Source organism: Rhinolophus hipposideros (genome assembly GCF_964194185.1).
Source record: "Rhinolophus hipposideros genome assembly, chromosome: 23".
NCBI classification, from domain to species: Eukaryota; Metazoa; Chordata; class Mammalia; order Chiroptera; family Rhinolophidae; genus Rhinolophus; species Rhinolophus hipposideros.
The window spans coordinates 36183037-36199820 of NC_138069.1; the positions used below are offsets into that span (position 1 = coordinate 36183037).

A 16784-nucleotide genomic window follows, 5' to 3' on the forward strand; every position below is an offset into this window, starting at 1 on the left:
GTTACCTGCTCCTTTGCAGCATTAGATTCATAATGCATATTCACACCTCAAAGGCTCTGAGAAGTCCTGCTGTAAAAAGACCAGTTCATCTTTCTTTCCCCAACGTCTCCCAAATTGTATTTGACCACAGGTCTTCCTGTCCTACCTCCACTTCTATGTTTCAGGTAACCTCTGTTCACATTCCCCAGGAGACACGTTTGGAAAGCTGCTTTAATTCCTCAGGGTCGTATGTGCTGCTGTGGATATTTGAAGGGTGTTTTTAATAATTCAGAGCAGGGGGTCAGGAAGTTTAGTGATCAAAAGAAATCATTTGAGAGTCTTCTTTAAAATGCAGGTTCTCAGTTTCTACTCTCAGGCACTCAGTAGGTCTGGGTGACAGCAGGAATCAGCATTTTAACATCACTGAGGTGATGCCAGAGCAGGTCAGGAGACACAGCTGGACCAGCACGGGGTTAGTGTCTGACTTCTGGAGTTGCAGTGCTTGGAACAGCAGCTCGGCACCACCTGAGAGCTTGTAAAAAATGCAGGCCCTGCAGCCCCAGCCTACCACCACAGAATTAGAATCTACCTTTTAACGAGGTCCCCAGTGATTCTGATGATGCTGGTTAGAATTTGAGAAGCATTGGTTTAAACGGTTTTTGTTTTGTTTTTTGTTTGTTTGTTAGGGGTTTTTGGTGAAAAACCATTCTTAAAAAAACACTGAACACACACTGCAAGCTCATTGTCATAAAACTTCTACCATTCCTCACCCCTACCCCCATGCATACACATGGGGTCAACCAGACACCCCAGTGGCTTCAAAGTACAGCCAGAGTCATAGTATTAAAGAGAGGTCTTACCCGGATCTTATCCCTGCCTTCAGTACCAGTGTCTGGGTTTTCCTCATCAGCCTTTGCTTGCTTTCCCACATCCATCCTGAAGAGTAGGAAAGCCAGCAAAGCAGCTCTCAGTGGGGCTTCCACTCTGCCAGATCTCTGGTCAGACATGATTGATCTTCCATTGCCAAGTCATAAGAAAAGCCAGAAGGCGCTTTGGGGCAAGGATCTCTGGCCTTGGAACTCAGCGACTGACAAAGCAGTCTCTGAGTTGGCAAAAAGCAAGAGGAAAACTTCCAAAAGGTCTTGCAGAAGGAGTGCAAATACAATTTCACTTCTCGCAATATTTAAGAATGGCAGTTGCTCTGTGGGCAGAGTTGGGGGGGACGCCTGTGGAACAACGGTCCATCAGGCAGCCAGGGTATTAATGGCAGGTGAAACTTTCCAAATGAGCACCCTGTCAGCCAATCTATTGCTTTAAAATGTTGGCAATGCAGGAGACCTAACAGAGGCAATGAAGAACTAATCTCATATTGCCAAGTTAAATCAAGTCAGCCTTGCCCATTCCTTTCACTTCTTAGTTACATCAAGCCACAATACTTTCAATTATCCCTCACTTCCAACTTGTCAGCAGGCATTGGGTAAAATGCAAATGGAGCAGTGCCCTTCCCTGGTGGCGAGCAAGAAATATTTAGAATAGCCTCTGTTTGTTGAGCTCTTCCTCTGTATAAGTGCAATGCCTTCATCATCTCATTTCACATGCACCATCTTATAGCATCCCCATGATCATTGGTGAAGTAGGTGCAATTAAGTCCATTCTGTAGCTGGGAAAACTGTATGAGTCACAGGAGGTCAGTCACTTGCCATGGTTACATTACATAGCTAATAAATGATAAAACAGTTTTAAACCAGACAATTTTGACTCTAAAGCTTGTATTCTTTTGCTATTTGTCTAATTGGGCCAAGAGCCCAGTGCTACCCTAAGCAAGCGGCTCCCTGAGCTTTGTAATGTCCTCCTTGAAATTTTCTAAGTGCTTCTCCAATGACAGATACCAGCCAGGGTCAGCAATGCCGCCTAGGAGGAGCACCCCAGATCAGACTAGGACCCACATGAGCTCTGGTCCCCTTTTGGGGTGCTCTCTGACCCTCTACCATCCCTCACTACCACCCCCAGGCATGTGGGGTTGACCAGATGCCCTAAGATGTTTGGAGCTTTGCATCTAGGAGATACCTCAAGGCCCAATGCCCAACCTCAATTCCAGAGGACAGGTTGGTGGGTAGATTGCTTCTGCTGGCTGGAAGAGTGTAGTGTTTCTTTTGCAAAATCATGTGAGATCAGGCTGACAGAATGATGTTGACATGCTGATTTGAGCAACTCAAATTATTTCTACAGGCAGGAGCCTGGACAAAGAATGTTTGCCATATACTCCACACAAGTGAAGCATGGTCCCACAAGAGCTCATCTTAAAACGAAATAACTCCCAAGGCAAAATGAATCCTATGGTTGCCATATTTCTTTTTACCCAAGAGCCCCTTTATTTCTCTGGCTAAAATTCAGGAACCTTTGGTCTTCGCCAGTAGCAGAGTGAAAAATGCCCTCCAGCCCCCACTGATCCTTCTTCATTTCCATCACCAGGTTTCTTCCTTCTTGTCCCAACTTGTTGCCACCTCCCTTCTCTCCACTGCTTCATTAATTGTCCACCTCCTCTGTCATTAACTGATCTCAAAAATGGCTCTAGCATTAATTGGGCTCACCACCTGAATTCCCTGTCTTTTTCTTGGGGAAATGAGAAGTTGGCAAGTACCTCACTCTGTGTGCTAAAGAAACCTGTATGATGCCAAAAAGCAGGAAAGATAGAGAAACAATTCAGAGGCACTTAATAGGCTGCTAGGTGCTCACAACGGTTCTAAATACCTAATGTGGATTATCTTAGTTAATCCTCCAATGCTCTTGTGAGGGGTCATCATCACCATCAGTGCCATCACCATCACCACCACCACCACCATCACCACCACCATCACCATCACCATCACCACCATCACCACCATCATCATCATCATCCTCACCATCACCACCATACCACCATCATCATCACCGTCATCATCACCATCACCACCACCACCACCACCATCACCACCATCACCACCATCATCATCATCATCATCATCATCATCATCACCCTCACCATCACCACCATACCACCATCATCATCACCATCATCATCACCATCACCACCACCACCACCACCATCATCACCATCATTATCACCATCATCATGCCCACTTTGTAAACAAAGAAGACAGAGCACAGAGAGGTTGGTATTTTGCCTGAAGTCAGTTAGCAAGTACATAAAGTGAGTAATCTTCAATACACAGCTTGATGAATATATACATATCCAGGTGAATAGATGAAGATCTAGAACATTCCCAGCACCCAGAAAATTCCCCTAATTTTTTTCCCAGCCAGTACCTCCCTTAAAGGTATCTACAGTTTCTAACTTTCTACCATGATTAACTTTGCCTGATCTTGAACATCCTATAAATGGAGCAGTATGTACTCTTCAAAGCCTACGTTTTAACCAATTCACTCTGGCCCAATGAGTAGGGAAGGTAGACTTGGTGGTTGTCATCAAACCATGGTTTGGAACAAATAGGGCTCATTTTTAATATCTGAGCCACTGACCAGTTCCCAACCAGGTACTGCATGCAGACACAAGCAGAGCTATCTGTGGCACCTAAATTGAATTGTTGGCATCGATTTGTGCCACCTTGTCACAAAATGAAACTGAGAAAAGTAAATTTAGATGTCTCTCTGAAGCCTTTAATACCCAAGAAAGCCAGAGAGTTCGTGCAGGTTGAAGACAGAGTCACTTGCATACCAAGCTACAGGGAACAAAAGGCACGAAAATTGAACAAAATCCTTCCATCCAGATTCTCCATAAGCTGCACAGTTTACAAAGATCAAAGAGGAACATAAATGAAATATACACCCTCGCATTGCTAGAGCCCTTCCTTCCTTAGGAGAGCAATGCAGTGACTCAGGCAGCCTTCCCTGGCAGAAAAGAGGTGCATATCTCAGCCACCTTTGAAATATCCAGATGTTTACTGTGTCCTCTGTAGCCTCTCCATTGACCAGTGGCCTCCTCTCCCCAAGCTTTACTAATAAGTGTTCAGTTAAGGTGCTGAGGTTAAATCTCTTGACTGTGTAGGAGCTCCCTTAAAAACCCAGCAGAACAAGCTAGGAGGGGCTAGAAACAGCTGACACAAACGTGCAGCCAGCGCAGAAGGTAAGTGCCACCTTGTGCCAATGGTAAGCGGCTGAGTGGGGGTTGACTCTCCGGGGTAAATAGCATGGGCCTCAGCAGCCTACATTGATTGCAGAGAATGGATCTCCAGGCATCTTGTTTCTCATGTTGGTTCCTTTTCAGATGCTCATTTCAACCAGCCATATTCTTTCCCAGTTGTAGGAGGAGACAGAAGTGAGTAATCTCATGGCCACCCATACTTTCCCCTATGGATGGGGGTCCACGGTCCTGTCTTTAGACTTTCTTTGGGAAGTTCATGTCTCCTCCTTCTGTTAATGAAGCAGACGAAGAGTGATGACTTCATTGGTTGCCTTTTCCTATTTTTCATCCAAAGCTGCTGCTTAGCCATTTGGAAAACTTACGTAGCTTCTTTGAGCAGCAGTTTCCCACTTCTGTAGGATGCGTGATGTCATAATGGGGATAATACACAGCTTACGGAGCACTCATGTACCAGGCACTATTCCAAGCGCTGTACGTGTGTAAGTGTTTTAATCCTCCCAACAACACTTTCTAACATCATCATCTTCGTTTTGTATATGAGGAAACTGAGGCACACAGCACTTCATTGTCCAAAGTCAGCAAATCGGCAATATCTGTTCTGAGCTTCAAACCCAGATACCCTAAACCAGAGTCTGCAGCTTAAGGGTTACAGTATTCTGCTTTGTAGGGTTGCCATGAGAATTTAAACTAAGACTATATGTACTGTAAATGCTGTTCAATCTATAGCACTTATTATTAATATCAAATGTTATTATCACTATCTGGGAACACAGCGTTCTTGCCAAGATTCAACCTCCGATATAGCACATAACAGTGAATGTCTCTAATAAGCGGATCTTAATTTCATGTCCAGTTTTTATAAACTGGAAAAGATGAAAATACACCCACATTTCATTGTAAATGAACATTGCATTATTTTACATTTCAAAATAATTTTACATTATTTACATTATTATACCTTATTTACATTATATTTTACATTATAAATGTAAAATACATTTTACATTTATATTTTACATTATTTACATTATTTTACATTACAAAATAATTTACATTTCATTGTAAACATTGTAAATAATTACAATTTCATTGTAATAATTGTGAAATAATACCCACACTTCATTGTACACATATTATAGGTCAGGCTGATAATCTATACATTAGTTTATTTATTCTCCATCACTTAACACTACGATATATAACTATTATAGCTCAGTTTTCGGGGCAAACAAATTGAGGTTCAGCAAGATTGGCTGCCTTTTTAAGCTCACACAGCTAGGGACTCGAGCTTCAAACCCAAATTCGTCTGATTCCACAGGCCAGGCTCTTACTTCTGAGGCTGTGAGACTTTTTTTGGCTTTTTACCTTGGGAATTTGAATGCAAAAGATTCAATGTAGTATGAACCTGATTTCTGCTTCACATGCCAGAACTATTAAGGAAGATTCTCTTTGATTTTCTTTATCAAAAGGAATATAAAGGATGTCTTCTGTACAGTTCCCAGAAAGGTTCTCCACGGCCATATTTCTCTAAAATGGCCATTACAATTAGCGCACGACATCTGCGTGTGGCATGTAGCCAGATTCGCCGGTGTTCTGACAGAAAGTAGTGAGATGATTCTTCGTGGCCACATCACCCGGAGTGACGTGAATGAGGACAGGTCAGGCAGGTACAGGCCACCACCGCGGTGGGCGGGTCACGAAGGCCTGGGTCACTTCCCTATAACTGCTGAGTCAGGGCCGGGCCCTTTTGGAGGACTCAGCAAACCTCTCTCACCACCCTTTCCCCCACCCTAGCAGGGGGGAAACCAACCCGACCAACACATAAGTAGGCAGCTAAACAAAGAAAGAAATTGTGCGGTGTCATCAGAGGACTGTGACACTTTCGTGCGCCTGTGGAATGGAGACATCGGCAGCCTCTCGGGTCCTGAACTGGCAATTCCATACAGTTTGAGTGCCGGCTTGATTGTTTGCAAGATAACAGCAAGATTGTCAGTGACAGGGTAATTTACTGAAGATTGCGTGTCAGACTCCATGCCAGGGGCTTGCTGGCATAAAGATGCGATTCTCATGACTGACAGGCCACGGGGAGACGGGAGTGCCAATTTAAAGTTCGCAGTATCGTCTGGAAGTGTGCAGCTGTAGCAGCCCATAATCACGCAACATGATGAGGTCATTATAGGCATCACGTATGCTCACGCTTAATAACGGATAGGACCCCACACGTGCCATTTGTGGAACAGGTAGATGTGAATACGTAGGAGGAAATCATTTATATGCTTATGTTTTTCTCTCTTTTTTAGCGTTTGCCATCTGCTGTTGCTGATGTTTTTATAGGACATTGCCTGACAGACAGGCCCTTGAATCAAAAGCCCAGAATCAACAAAACAGTGGGGAAATTTGAGGTCCACACTTTTGAAACACTCACAAGGCCAGAACAAGTGGCAGACTAGAGGGAGGGAAATGTTCAGTGCTTAATAGGAAAACTGTCTTAACTTATTATTTCAGCCCGCTGAGGTCCTCAAGCTGGTGATATGGAGTGGGTGGTAAATGGGTTGGGGAAGGGAGGGGCATATTTCCAGCTTCGGGAGGAAAGGCCACTAGAGATGGATGAGACTCCTAACGGGAAGAGGCCGGCGGCCTTAAAGAAATCTAGAGCGCTAATTACAGTGGGTTTCTTCTCACCTGAGATGTTCCTGCAGCCGCTGAATGAAGCACTGCCAACATTTCTCAGCGGGACATTTTTAAATCCCACGCAAGCATTCGTGCTAGATTCCGTCTGTCTAGTGAAGGCTACCCTTGGCAGGCGATGTTAAAGGCAGAATACTATGCTTTCTTTTCTTTTTCTTATTCTGCCGAGGGACCTGGGACCCACCAGCCAATCAGAACGTGGACCTGGAACCATGTTTCAGCATCATCCTGCTGCTGATAAAATTCTACTGAGCCATTTCTCGGATCTGAGATTTCCTGGGCTCTTGGGGGTACCCACTTGAGCCGACACATTGGGCTGAGGTGTTTGGAGCCTCGACTTGGAAAGTCTAAATTTAAAGCATGTGTGCCTGCTCACCCTCCTGCGTCTGCATTTCTAGGAAATTTTGTAAAGCTAAATGTGTTATGAGGTGCACAAGCAACATTTGCCCATGTGGAAAATGAGAGGCTAGTTTTAGTAATTTAAAGCCAGGCAAAACACGCAACCTCCTAATTTGTTTGTTTGCTAAAAAAGAAAGTAACGCATTAAAATACTTGTACATTAATTGCTAAATTACAGTGGAACTTTGGTGAAATTACATATTTCAATTTCATTAGCAGAACCAAACGAGAAGTGCAATGCCAAAAAATTACACTGTAGTAAATTTAAAGCACACAGCCAGGCCTCTGATTCAGCATTCCAGTGCAAGTGTTTGTCAATTCACAGCCCAGGGTTTGAGTGCCTGTTTCTATAATGCTAATTACGGCTCAAAAATGCCTTGCTATCCAATCCAGGAGGTACAAGCTAGTTAGTCTCCAAACTTCTCCACTGTGCTTTCAGTCAATTCCCAGCAGAGTGAATAAGGGTTGGCTAACGAATCCATTCTAATGGGGAAGTCCAAGGAGCATACACTGCCCTAAGTATGCCCATCCTCAGCCCTAACAGACAGGTGAGGAATGGGGAACAGTCATTTATTCATTCCACAAACATGTGTTGAGTACCCAAATCTGTGGTTGGCCCTAAGTGGATATAGAAGGATATATCTATGGATATGGAAGCAAATAAGACACTGTGCTGCTCTTCAAAGAGCTCATTTTCCAAACAGGAAGTAATCATACAGAAATAATTAATTCTAAAACAAGGAAGTTGGCATTAACAACTGTTTCTCAAATTTACGGTGCATTAGAATTACCTGAAAATCATGTTTAAAATGCGGATTCCAGGACCAGCTCCTAGAGACGCTGGCTGAGGAGGTCTGGGTAGGCCCTTGATTCTCACAGGATTTTGATGCAGACCTGTTCTCTGAGAATCTCTGATTCAGGGACACACCGAACAGGAATACCTTACCTAGCCAGGGGCATCATCAGGAGTGCTTCCTGGAGGAGGAGGCCACACCAGCCTGGATGTGAAGGGATCAGTCGTATCCGTTTCCCCCACTCTATTGTCAGCTCCTTATGGACAGACACCATCATTCTTTGTTCTTTGTTCCCTGTTTTATTTCCAAAACATGGATGGCATTCAAACATTTGTTGAATTGTAGATGAGCAAGTAGGAATCAGCCCAGGAAACGGATGGAAGATCAGGAATCTAGGGAAGGAAAGTAGGATGTTCAAAGTCCTGCAGATATGCGGCCAAGTAGCACCAGAAGCACGTGGGTGAACTCATGGCTGAATTTCAGGGTGCTCAAGCCAAAGCCATTTCTCCACATTTCCTGGAAAATGTAAAACTCACCACACCTGGTTCTCCAACTGGTCAGCAGTACCCTCCCTGGATCAGAGGGAGCAGGGATAGAATGCTTTCCTCCATTACAGAGCGAGTTGAGGAATCCCATGCATTTTAACTACTTGAGCACCCCTTAGCACAGGACACGGAGAACTGGCTACCAGTAAGATTTTGTGCTGTGCTGTTTAGAAGCAAAGTGTTTGTTTTCACTTCCAACCATTCAGATAATAGTTGCTCCTAATAGCAAAAGTAGAAATTCCAGAAAAGAAAAATACAGGAAGAGAAACACCCTAATGTACTACCCGGAATAACCATTTTGTCAACATTTTAAATGACTTGCTTTCAGCCTTTTCTTTTCCAAGCGTATCTATTGGAATTGCACTAGGATCATTGTGTGCAGCCTGCCACGATGGGGCCTTGGGAAGGGTTGACGGTGCAAAGGACAGAGGCGTTAGCCTCTCTGCGCGGCTGTGTGCCACGGAACTCGCTGACCCTGCCTCTGCTCCTGCCCTTCCAGACGGCCTGGTGGATTGCCTGGACCCGGACTGCTGCCTGCAGTCGGCCTGTCAGAATAGCCTGCTCTGCCGGGGATCTCGGGATCCCCTGGACATCATTCAGCAGGGCCAGACAGACTTGCCCGCAGTGAAGTCTTTCTACGACCGCATCAAGCTCTTGGCAGGCAAAGACAGCACCCACATCATTCCTGGAGACAACCCCTTCAACAGCAGGTGGGTGCTCTCGGTCCCTGCAGGCCACTGAGGCCACGGGTGCCCTTCCTCTCAAAGCAGCAGGAAGTGCTCCTGGGGTTTCCAGGGACCCCGTTGGCCTGGAAACTACGCCCAGGGGATAGGTACCAGCTCAGGTTCCTCTCTGTGACTCAAGGTGCAGAGCAGAGTCCTGGTCTCTCTGTGGAATTTGGTCACCTCGAACCCAAACCTGCTGGAGAGACCTGTTGAGTGCCTGGTTTTTAGATCATTTGTACACTCTATTCTTTTTGACATTATTGTTATTATGTTAACACCTCTTCTATTTCCATGACACCCCCTAACTATGTCATATTAGGCAAGTTAAATAACCTCGTAAATTTAATTTTCTTGATGGGTAAAATTAGAGTATTATGTGTAGAATATACAACATGGAGTAATATCATTATTTTAATACAAGAATTCCTCAAAGAATAAAAGAAACCATAGATCTCTAACCGAAAAAGTATTTCTTCTACTTGTTAAATCCTAGTTCTGGGACACGGATTTTGTGGGCATGTTTTATTTTAATTATGAAGATAATTCCTATTGCCAGAGACTCATGACCAGCCCTTGTACTAGGTCATAAGCATTTAGGTTTGGTTTGCATATAGTTTGCTTGTACTGTGAATGCCTCTTTCAAAGGCTCGTGCTCTGTTTCAATCAGCTTCCTGTTAACATTTTAATCTGTCTGCCCTAGATCAGTCATTTCCTGATAGTCCCCTTTTCATACTCTTTCTCCACCTGTTCCTTAAAACTTCGTCTTATCCTTCCCACCAGTGATTACCACTTCCATGAGATACCTTGAGCCAAGACGCAGGACAGCGGGCAGGGCCTCCAGAATATTTGGTGGACTGTACTAGCCCTGAGATCTGTGCAAAAGAAACTTGCTTTCGGGAAAGCTTCTCTGAAATTTTGAAGGTAGCATTCAATAGCACCACCCAAAGGAGCCTACACTCTAGCACGTTAGGGATACATAATTCAGAAACACAAAATGTTACTCTAAGACATAGGTTGAAGTTCACCAAGCATGTGAATTGCAGTGCATGATTGTCTGACAAATAATGAAGGACAAAGCTAGAGTGAAAAAAAAAGAACTTAATGCAAGACTTCGAAGAAGGCATTTCCTCTAGATAATGGCATACAAAAATAACTAAAATGCCTTGACTCCACCACTATAATTTATAGAGCAGCTCTCACTATCTAGATAATGTGATAATTGTTACACATCAATAATCATAAATAGAAATAAACTGATAGCATGTCTTAGCTGAATCTTTTCTGCAAATTGACTGCCTCGAAATGATAGGAAGCCAGAAGCAATGAAGAATTAGAAAAGTAGAGGATAGAAATCATAGGGAGCCCAGCTCCTTTTATTCCTATGGAGCTCTGCAAAGTCTCATGCTTCAAGAATGATTTAAAAGAAATAACAGGTGTATAAGAAAGAAGGGGGGAAACCCCCGCCACGGATGTACTCTCAACTTTGTTTTCTCATCACAAGCACTTTGTACCTTCTGGTCATCAACACACATCATTGATTTTAAAATCGTGTCTGGGAAGACCTGAAAGAAGTCTTAGTCTGAGCCAAGATAAGGAAAGGAAATTGAACAAAAGAATTATTTGCATAAATTAGTTTTCCACTTTCAAAAAGACTCTTAGCATTGTGGTTGGAACCAGCTAAAAATGGGATTCATTTGTTAGGCAGCCAGTAGCAGACAATTAGAGCTGTCAGCGGAACAGTCTAAACCCTCCTGAGATCATCCAAGGGTTGAACAGTTGGGGGTATTGCTAATCAAAACAGCGACTTGGAGAAAGCATCCCTCCAGTATGGGAGTCACCTGGGATTGCAGAATTAAGTGCATTCCAAAAATCGAGCCGGTTTGGACAGGATTCTGGCAAAGAACCGGTCAGCTTGATTACCTAGTCCAGAAATTGGGAGCCTGTCCAGGAACCAGGAAGCTTGGGAACCTCTCTGCCTTCGCCACATTGGCCAGCGGCTTGAAGGCAAACAATACAGCTGCAGAACTGCCTGGTAGGCTGGGGGCTCGGTGCGAAAAATGGCACTTCTCATGAGCCCATTTCCCCAGGAAGGCAAGAGACTTCAGGTGAGATGAGGCAGATGCGGTCTCCCTCCATGGATTTTGACTGGAATATTGTGTCATCTCTGTTGCTTTATGAGATTTCCCAGAAGTGCCTAGTCGGATATGGGCATTCCTGGAAAAATTCTATTTGCTGTGATCTGGAGAGAGGGGAGCTTTCTTTGACAGTGGAAAAAACGTTGAGTGGGATTTCAACCACCTCCCCTGCTGTCAAGATAGCAGGAACTTGATGTAAGAGAAATACATAATTACATGGAATCCAGAATCCAAGATAGTTCTACCAGAAATACATATATATATATCACCAATATTCTGTTGTCCTCAAGCTGTCATAGATTGTGAGAAATTTGGCTCTTAAGGGCAGTCAAAAACAATGCATGTAAATGTCCCAGCCACATAACCACCCTCTGTGTGCTCCCCTCCACTCCCTCTGGCACCCCAGCCTGGAGAGAAGCAGAACTTTGCCTTCCTCCAAAGCCAAGAAAGGAAATGAGTAGCCAGATGGGGAAGTTCTCACCCAAGTATAATACTCTCTGTGCCAGAAAAAGGCACAAACACGAGTGATGAGGGGCAGCCTGACACTGGGCCAAGCAAAAGTCACACAAGGTCTAGAAATGCAGCGAGGCCAAGGGGTGAGGGAACCTGCACAGGGACCTCAGTGCCCAACCAAATGACCGGAGATGTGCCCCTGTGTTTCACCCCAGCATGTCACCAGTTCTGCTCGTCAGGAGAAGCAAACCCTGAGACATCCCTGCTGCATGAGATATGATTATGTGAGCCAGAAGTTAATGTGGGGGTCTTCTCCTTGCCTTGGCGATAGATGAGGATGGGGGTGGGCAGTGGCAATGGGAAAGGGGTACTCCATACCCCTGTGTCCTTGTTCTCCTGTGTGTGGCTCAAAGACCCCTTTCCTTTTCTCTCAGCTTGGTTTCTCTCATCCGAGGCCAAGTAGTAACTACAGATGGGACTCCCCTGGTTGGTGTGAACGTGTCTTTTGTCAAGTACCCAAAATACGGCTACACCATCACTCGCCAAGATGGCACGTAAGTAGATTTGTGGGGCTCTACTTACTCAGGACTTGGGGTACAGACAGAGCCGCATGGTACTCTTGGCCTGAAACCACATGGCTTCCCCTTGTGAACTGGACTGCCCATTCGACCAGACCTCTAGTGAGGATTCCCCCAAAGATAGTTTTCGCTTTTTGTTATGGTATAAAAAAATAAAAATAAATAAAACTGCCCATCTCTCCAAGGCTGTCAGCAGCCACTATCCTCTTTTTCCCATGTCAGGTAAATGCTTTTCTCTGCCTGTGTTGGGGGTGAGAGCGGGGTAGGGGATTGGATTCTAGAAAGAAGAGAAAGCAGCTCTTGGAAACTCACTCCTATTTTAAATCAAAGGCGGTGCAGGGTGACAGGGCACCACATGACACAGTGTCCTGTGGTGAACCCCTTCTGCTTTCATCTGTGGCTTTAGGAGTTGTGTTGTTTTCGCTCCTGTTTTGAGGAGGTGGGATGTAATCAGAGAAGTCTAATTAAATGCATTTAGCCATCCCCCTGCTGTGTGAAGGAGGCAACCTTTCCCTATTATCTTCTGATTGGAAACACGCACCCGCATAGCACCCACCAAGATGAAAGCTCTGTCATTTCCTTAATCCACTGGGCATGGAGTTGAAATTTAAAGAAAAAGATAAGAAGAAGAAAAGAAATTCATGGGAAGAGGAAAACACTCACCCACCCTGGGCTGAAAACAAAACACAACTATTACATTCTATTCCAAATGAAAGAAGAAACTGTTGCTGTAAATCGTATGCAATACTTTTTCCAGAAAACGAGAGTCCGGAAAATCATAGATGTTACCGTGTAGGTAAGAACCGTGATTCTTGCCTTTCCAGGTGAAGAGTCTGGCCTTATGTTTAATGTCCTAAAGTAGCCTTGCAGGTAATTTCAAAAATGACAGCCCACAGTAGCCCTATCCTCACGTTCTCACCTGTGCAACCCAGAGAAGACGTCTGATGCGTCACTTCACAGTGTCAGTATTCACTAAGTTGCTGACGCCTCACTGACACCTTTCTGTGGCCAAATCTAATTATTTTAAAGCGCCAGGACTGTGTGCTCTACAGAGCTACTTTGGTCCTTCTCCAATCTCAGAATCCAATGTTCTTGCCCTCCAAAGTCCCCTGACAACACAAGAGGACATTTCTGAGTCCTTGGCCTATGTCTGTCCCCACCTTATGCTGCCCCATCCCTCTCAGCTGTGTTTTGACTAGTTGTGGCCCACGTCCACATCCCGGGTGAGCTGTCCCACCTCCTGGACTGGCGAGTCTTCAGCTTGTTCAGGTTGCAAAGTGATGAAGTAACGGGATGTGTTTGGGAATGCTCCGAGGAGCCCACAATCTGTTGTGTGGTGGCGGGTGTGTGCAACACGTATCGATGATTTGATTCTCTTGTGCCAGCCAGGAACAAGCTCACTTCAGAACATTGGATTCTCTTCAGTATCTGATACAAAACCATCCCTAGCAGCGTGCAGGCCACAAATGGATAGATAAACAAATTAATGTAACAAGTACACTGTTGTACGGTGTCCATTCTGATATTCATCGTAATGTACTCCCATACTCTGTGTTCATTCATTTTATGTCCATTGAAAAACACCAAAGAGGTTACCAAGATTGGGTGAAGCCAGTGGTTCTGCATATTTTCACTGAGTTTTTACTGTGATTCAGGCACTCTCTTTGCTGCTGGGGATTCTGGAATGAGCAAGACGACACCTCTGCCCTCAAAGTATTGAGATCCTGGTGGAGGAGGAAAGCTTAAAACTGAGAGACTTCTGTCCATGAACCTCCTTCAGTTCTGTTCATTGGAAAGAAGTGCCTTTATTTTACTTTACTAGTAATACACCTCCAACCAGCTCTTGAGAAAAAAACAGAACTATAGTTTAAAAATGGTTGTCAAAAATATCAGAAACAGAGCAACACGGGTGAAGGTGGTCAAAAGGTACAAACTTCCAGTTATGAGAGAAATAAGTCCTGGGACATAATGTGCAGCAGTGACTATAATTAATAATGCCATATTGTGTACTTGAAAGTTGTGAGGAGAGTAGATCTTTACTGTTTTTCTCACAAGAAAACAAAATTCTATAACTATGTGTGGTGATGAAAGCTGGACTTATTGTCCTGCTCATTTCGCAATATGTACAAATATCAAATCATGTTGTATAAGTAAAACTAATATAATGTTGCATGTCAATTGTATCTCAAAAAAAAAAAAAGATAAGGGTCTATGAAACAAAAAAACAAACAAAGAAATCAAAAGCAGCAAAGGCTGATGTGTCCTAGCATGGTATCATCATAACTTCACTTTTTATTAGCCTAGCACAATGCTAAGTGCTTTACACGAGGAGGGGGAAACATTTTCTGTAAAGAGCCAGATAGGAAATATTTTAGGCTTTGCATGCCATATGGTTTGTGTTACAACTATTCAGCTCTGCCATTGTAGCACAGAAACAGCTGGAGAGGATAAGTAAACGAATAGGCATGGCTATATTCCAGTGAAACTTTTTTTAACCAAAACAGATGATGGGCCAGATTTAGCTGCTGGGCCTAGTTTGCTGAGCCCTGCTCTGCACTCATCAAGATATGGCATTCTCTCCGCCACACTGTGAAGTCGCTGTGATTATTCCCATTCCATAGATGAAGAAACTTGGGCTTGGAGAGGATTAACGATTTGCCCACAGCCACACAACTAGTAAGCCCACAGCTGGCAAAGTTTGGGTGCCAGCCAGCCCGTCTGCCTCCAAAGACCGTGCTGTTCTACACGCTCTTCCCCTCTCTCTGCCCTCTGGTGCAGAGGTCAGAGCACCTGCCTTGTCTGAAGGTGGGTTCACCCCTCTCACTGAGCCCACACGCCTCCTTTCCAGGTTCGACCTGATCGCCAATGGGGGTGCCTCGTTGACCTTGCACTTTGAGCGCGCGCCATTCATGAGCCAGGAGCGCACCGTGTGGCTGCCGTGGAATAGCTTTTACGCCATGGACACCCTGGTGATGAAGACCGAGGAGAACTCCATCCCCAGCTGTGACCTCAGTGGCTTCATCCGACCAGACCCAATCATCATCTCCTCTCCGTTGTCTACCTTCTTCAGTGCTGCCCCAGCGCAGAATCCCATCGTGCCTGAGACCCAGGTAGGAATGGCGGGTACCAGGGTAGGTACTCGCAATACTGCCTGGACCAAACCTAGCCGGCCAACTGCCTCCCACCACAGCTCTCCCTGGGGGGGGCCTGAAACCAGTAAGAGGAGGCGGGACAAAAAGTAGGAACACAGCAGAATTTATAGTCACTGAGGAGAAAACCGAATCTCTCCTAGACATTGTAGATGTGCCCACGTAGTCTTTCAAGACTTCGGCAGTCACCAGCGCTTTTAATCAAATAAAAACAATAGACATATGTGCAACCCACCTGCAAATGGCTTTTTATTCCTGTTAGTCGCCGAGATGCGTGATCAGAGGCGCTTTAATGATCTGCATCAGTGCTACAGCAGAGGGCATATTACATTCTTGCCTCCCCATTGCTTTATGCCAATTGTCAGTGGAAGTTGCAGGTTCATATAATTACAGCCTCTCGTGGCCTCCTTGCATGCAGCTAGCAATAAAGCCTGCTGTTCTTATTTACATCTTTTGCCAACAGTGTGGTTTTTAAAAAGAAACACAACAGTGACCAAGAATAATTATTAATCCAAAAATCATAACCTCATCCCCTTCGCTCCGTGATGTAGGACACAGTTTCGGTTGCTTTCCCGCCCCCCCCCCTTCAGACTTGGGAAGTGGTTCTTGCACCCCATGTAAGGCATGATGCTTCGGTGACAGTGGCAGCAGTAGGCAGCCTGGGGTGGCGAGGGGCCCCCCAGCCGGGGACCGTTTGTTGCAGCGTGTCTACCGCGTGTTTCCTCTCCAGGTTCTCCATGAAGAAATCGAGCTCCCGGGTTCCAATGTGAAACTTCGCTACCTGAGCTCCAGGACTGCAGGCTACAAGTCACTGCTGAAGATCACCATGACCCAGTCCACGGTGCCCTTGAACCTCATCAAGGTTCATCTGATGGTCGCTGTGGAAGGGCACCTTTTCCAGAAATCATTCCAGGCCTCTTCCAACCTGGCCTACACCTTCATCTGGGACAAAACGGATGCATACGGCCAAAGGGTGTACGGACTCTCTGACGCCGTTGGTATGTTTCCGTTCCAGTCCCTTATTGATGCTTGGATTTAGTCATGCATTCATTTGACCAATATCTGTTGAGTTCTCATTTGACCAATATCTGTTGAGTTCTCATTTGACCAATATCTGTTGAGTTCCCAATATGTGCTAAGTACTAGTCTACTAGATAGAAATCCAGTGATCAAAGAGATAGACAAGAGTCCACTTCCA

At 44.9% G+C, this 16784-nt stretch overlaps 1 protein-coding gene across 12 annotated transcripts in view; it reads left to right on the forward strand.

The window, feature by feature from the left end:
• Window positions 1-16784, forward strand: part of TENM2 (teneurin transmembrane protein 2) — a 1145520-nt gene that overhangs the window by 1064413 nt on the left and 64323 nt on the right. For all 12 annotated transcript variants that reach the window (XM_081034975.1, XM_081034979.1, XM_081034980.1 and 9 more), the window contains 4 exons: window positions 9046-9256; window positions 12294-12413; window positions 15286-15547; window positions 16317-16584. In XM_081034975.1, coding sequence (XP_080891101.1) covers window positions 9046-9256; window positions 12294-12413; window positions 15286-15547; window positions 16317-16584 — 861 coding nt within the window. The remainder of the gene's footprint in view (window positions 1-9045; window positions 9257-12293; window positions 12414-15285; window positions 15548-16316; window positions 16585-16784) is intronic.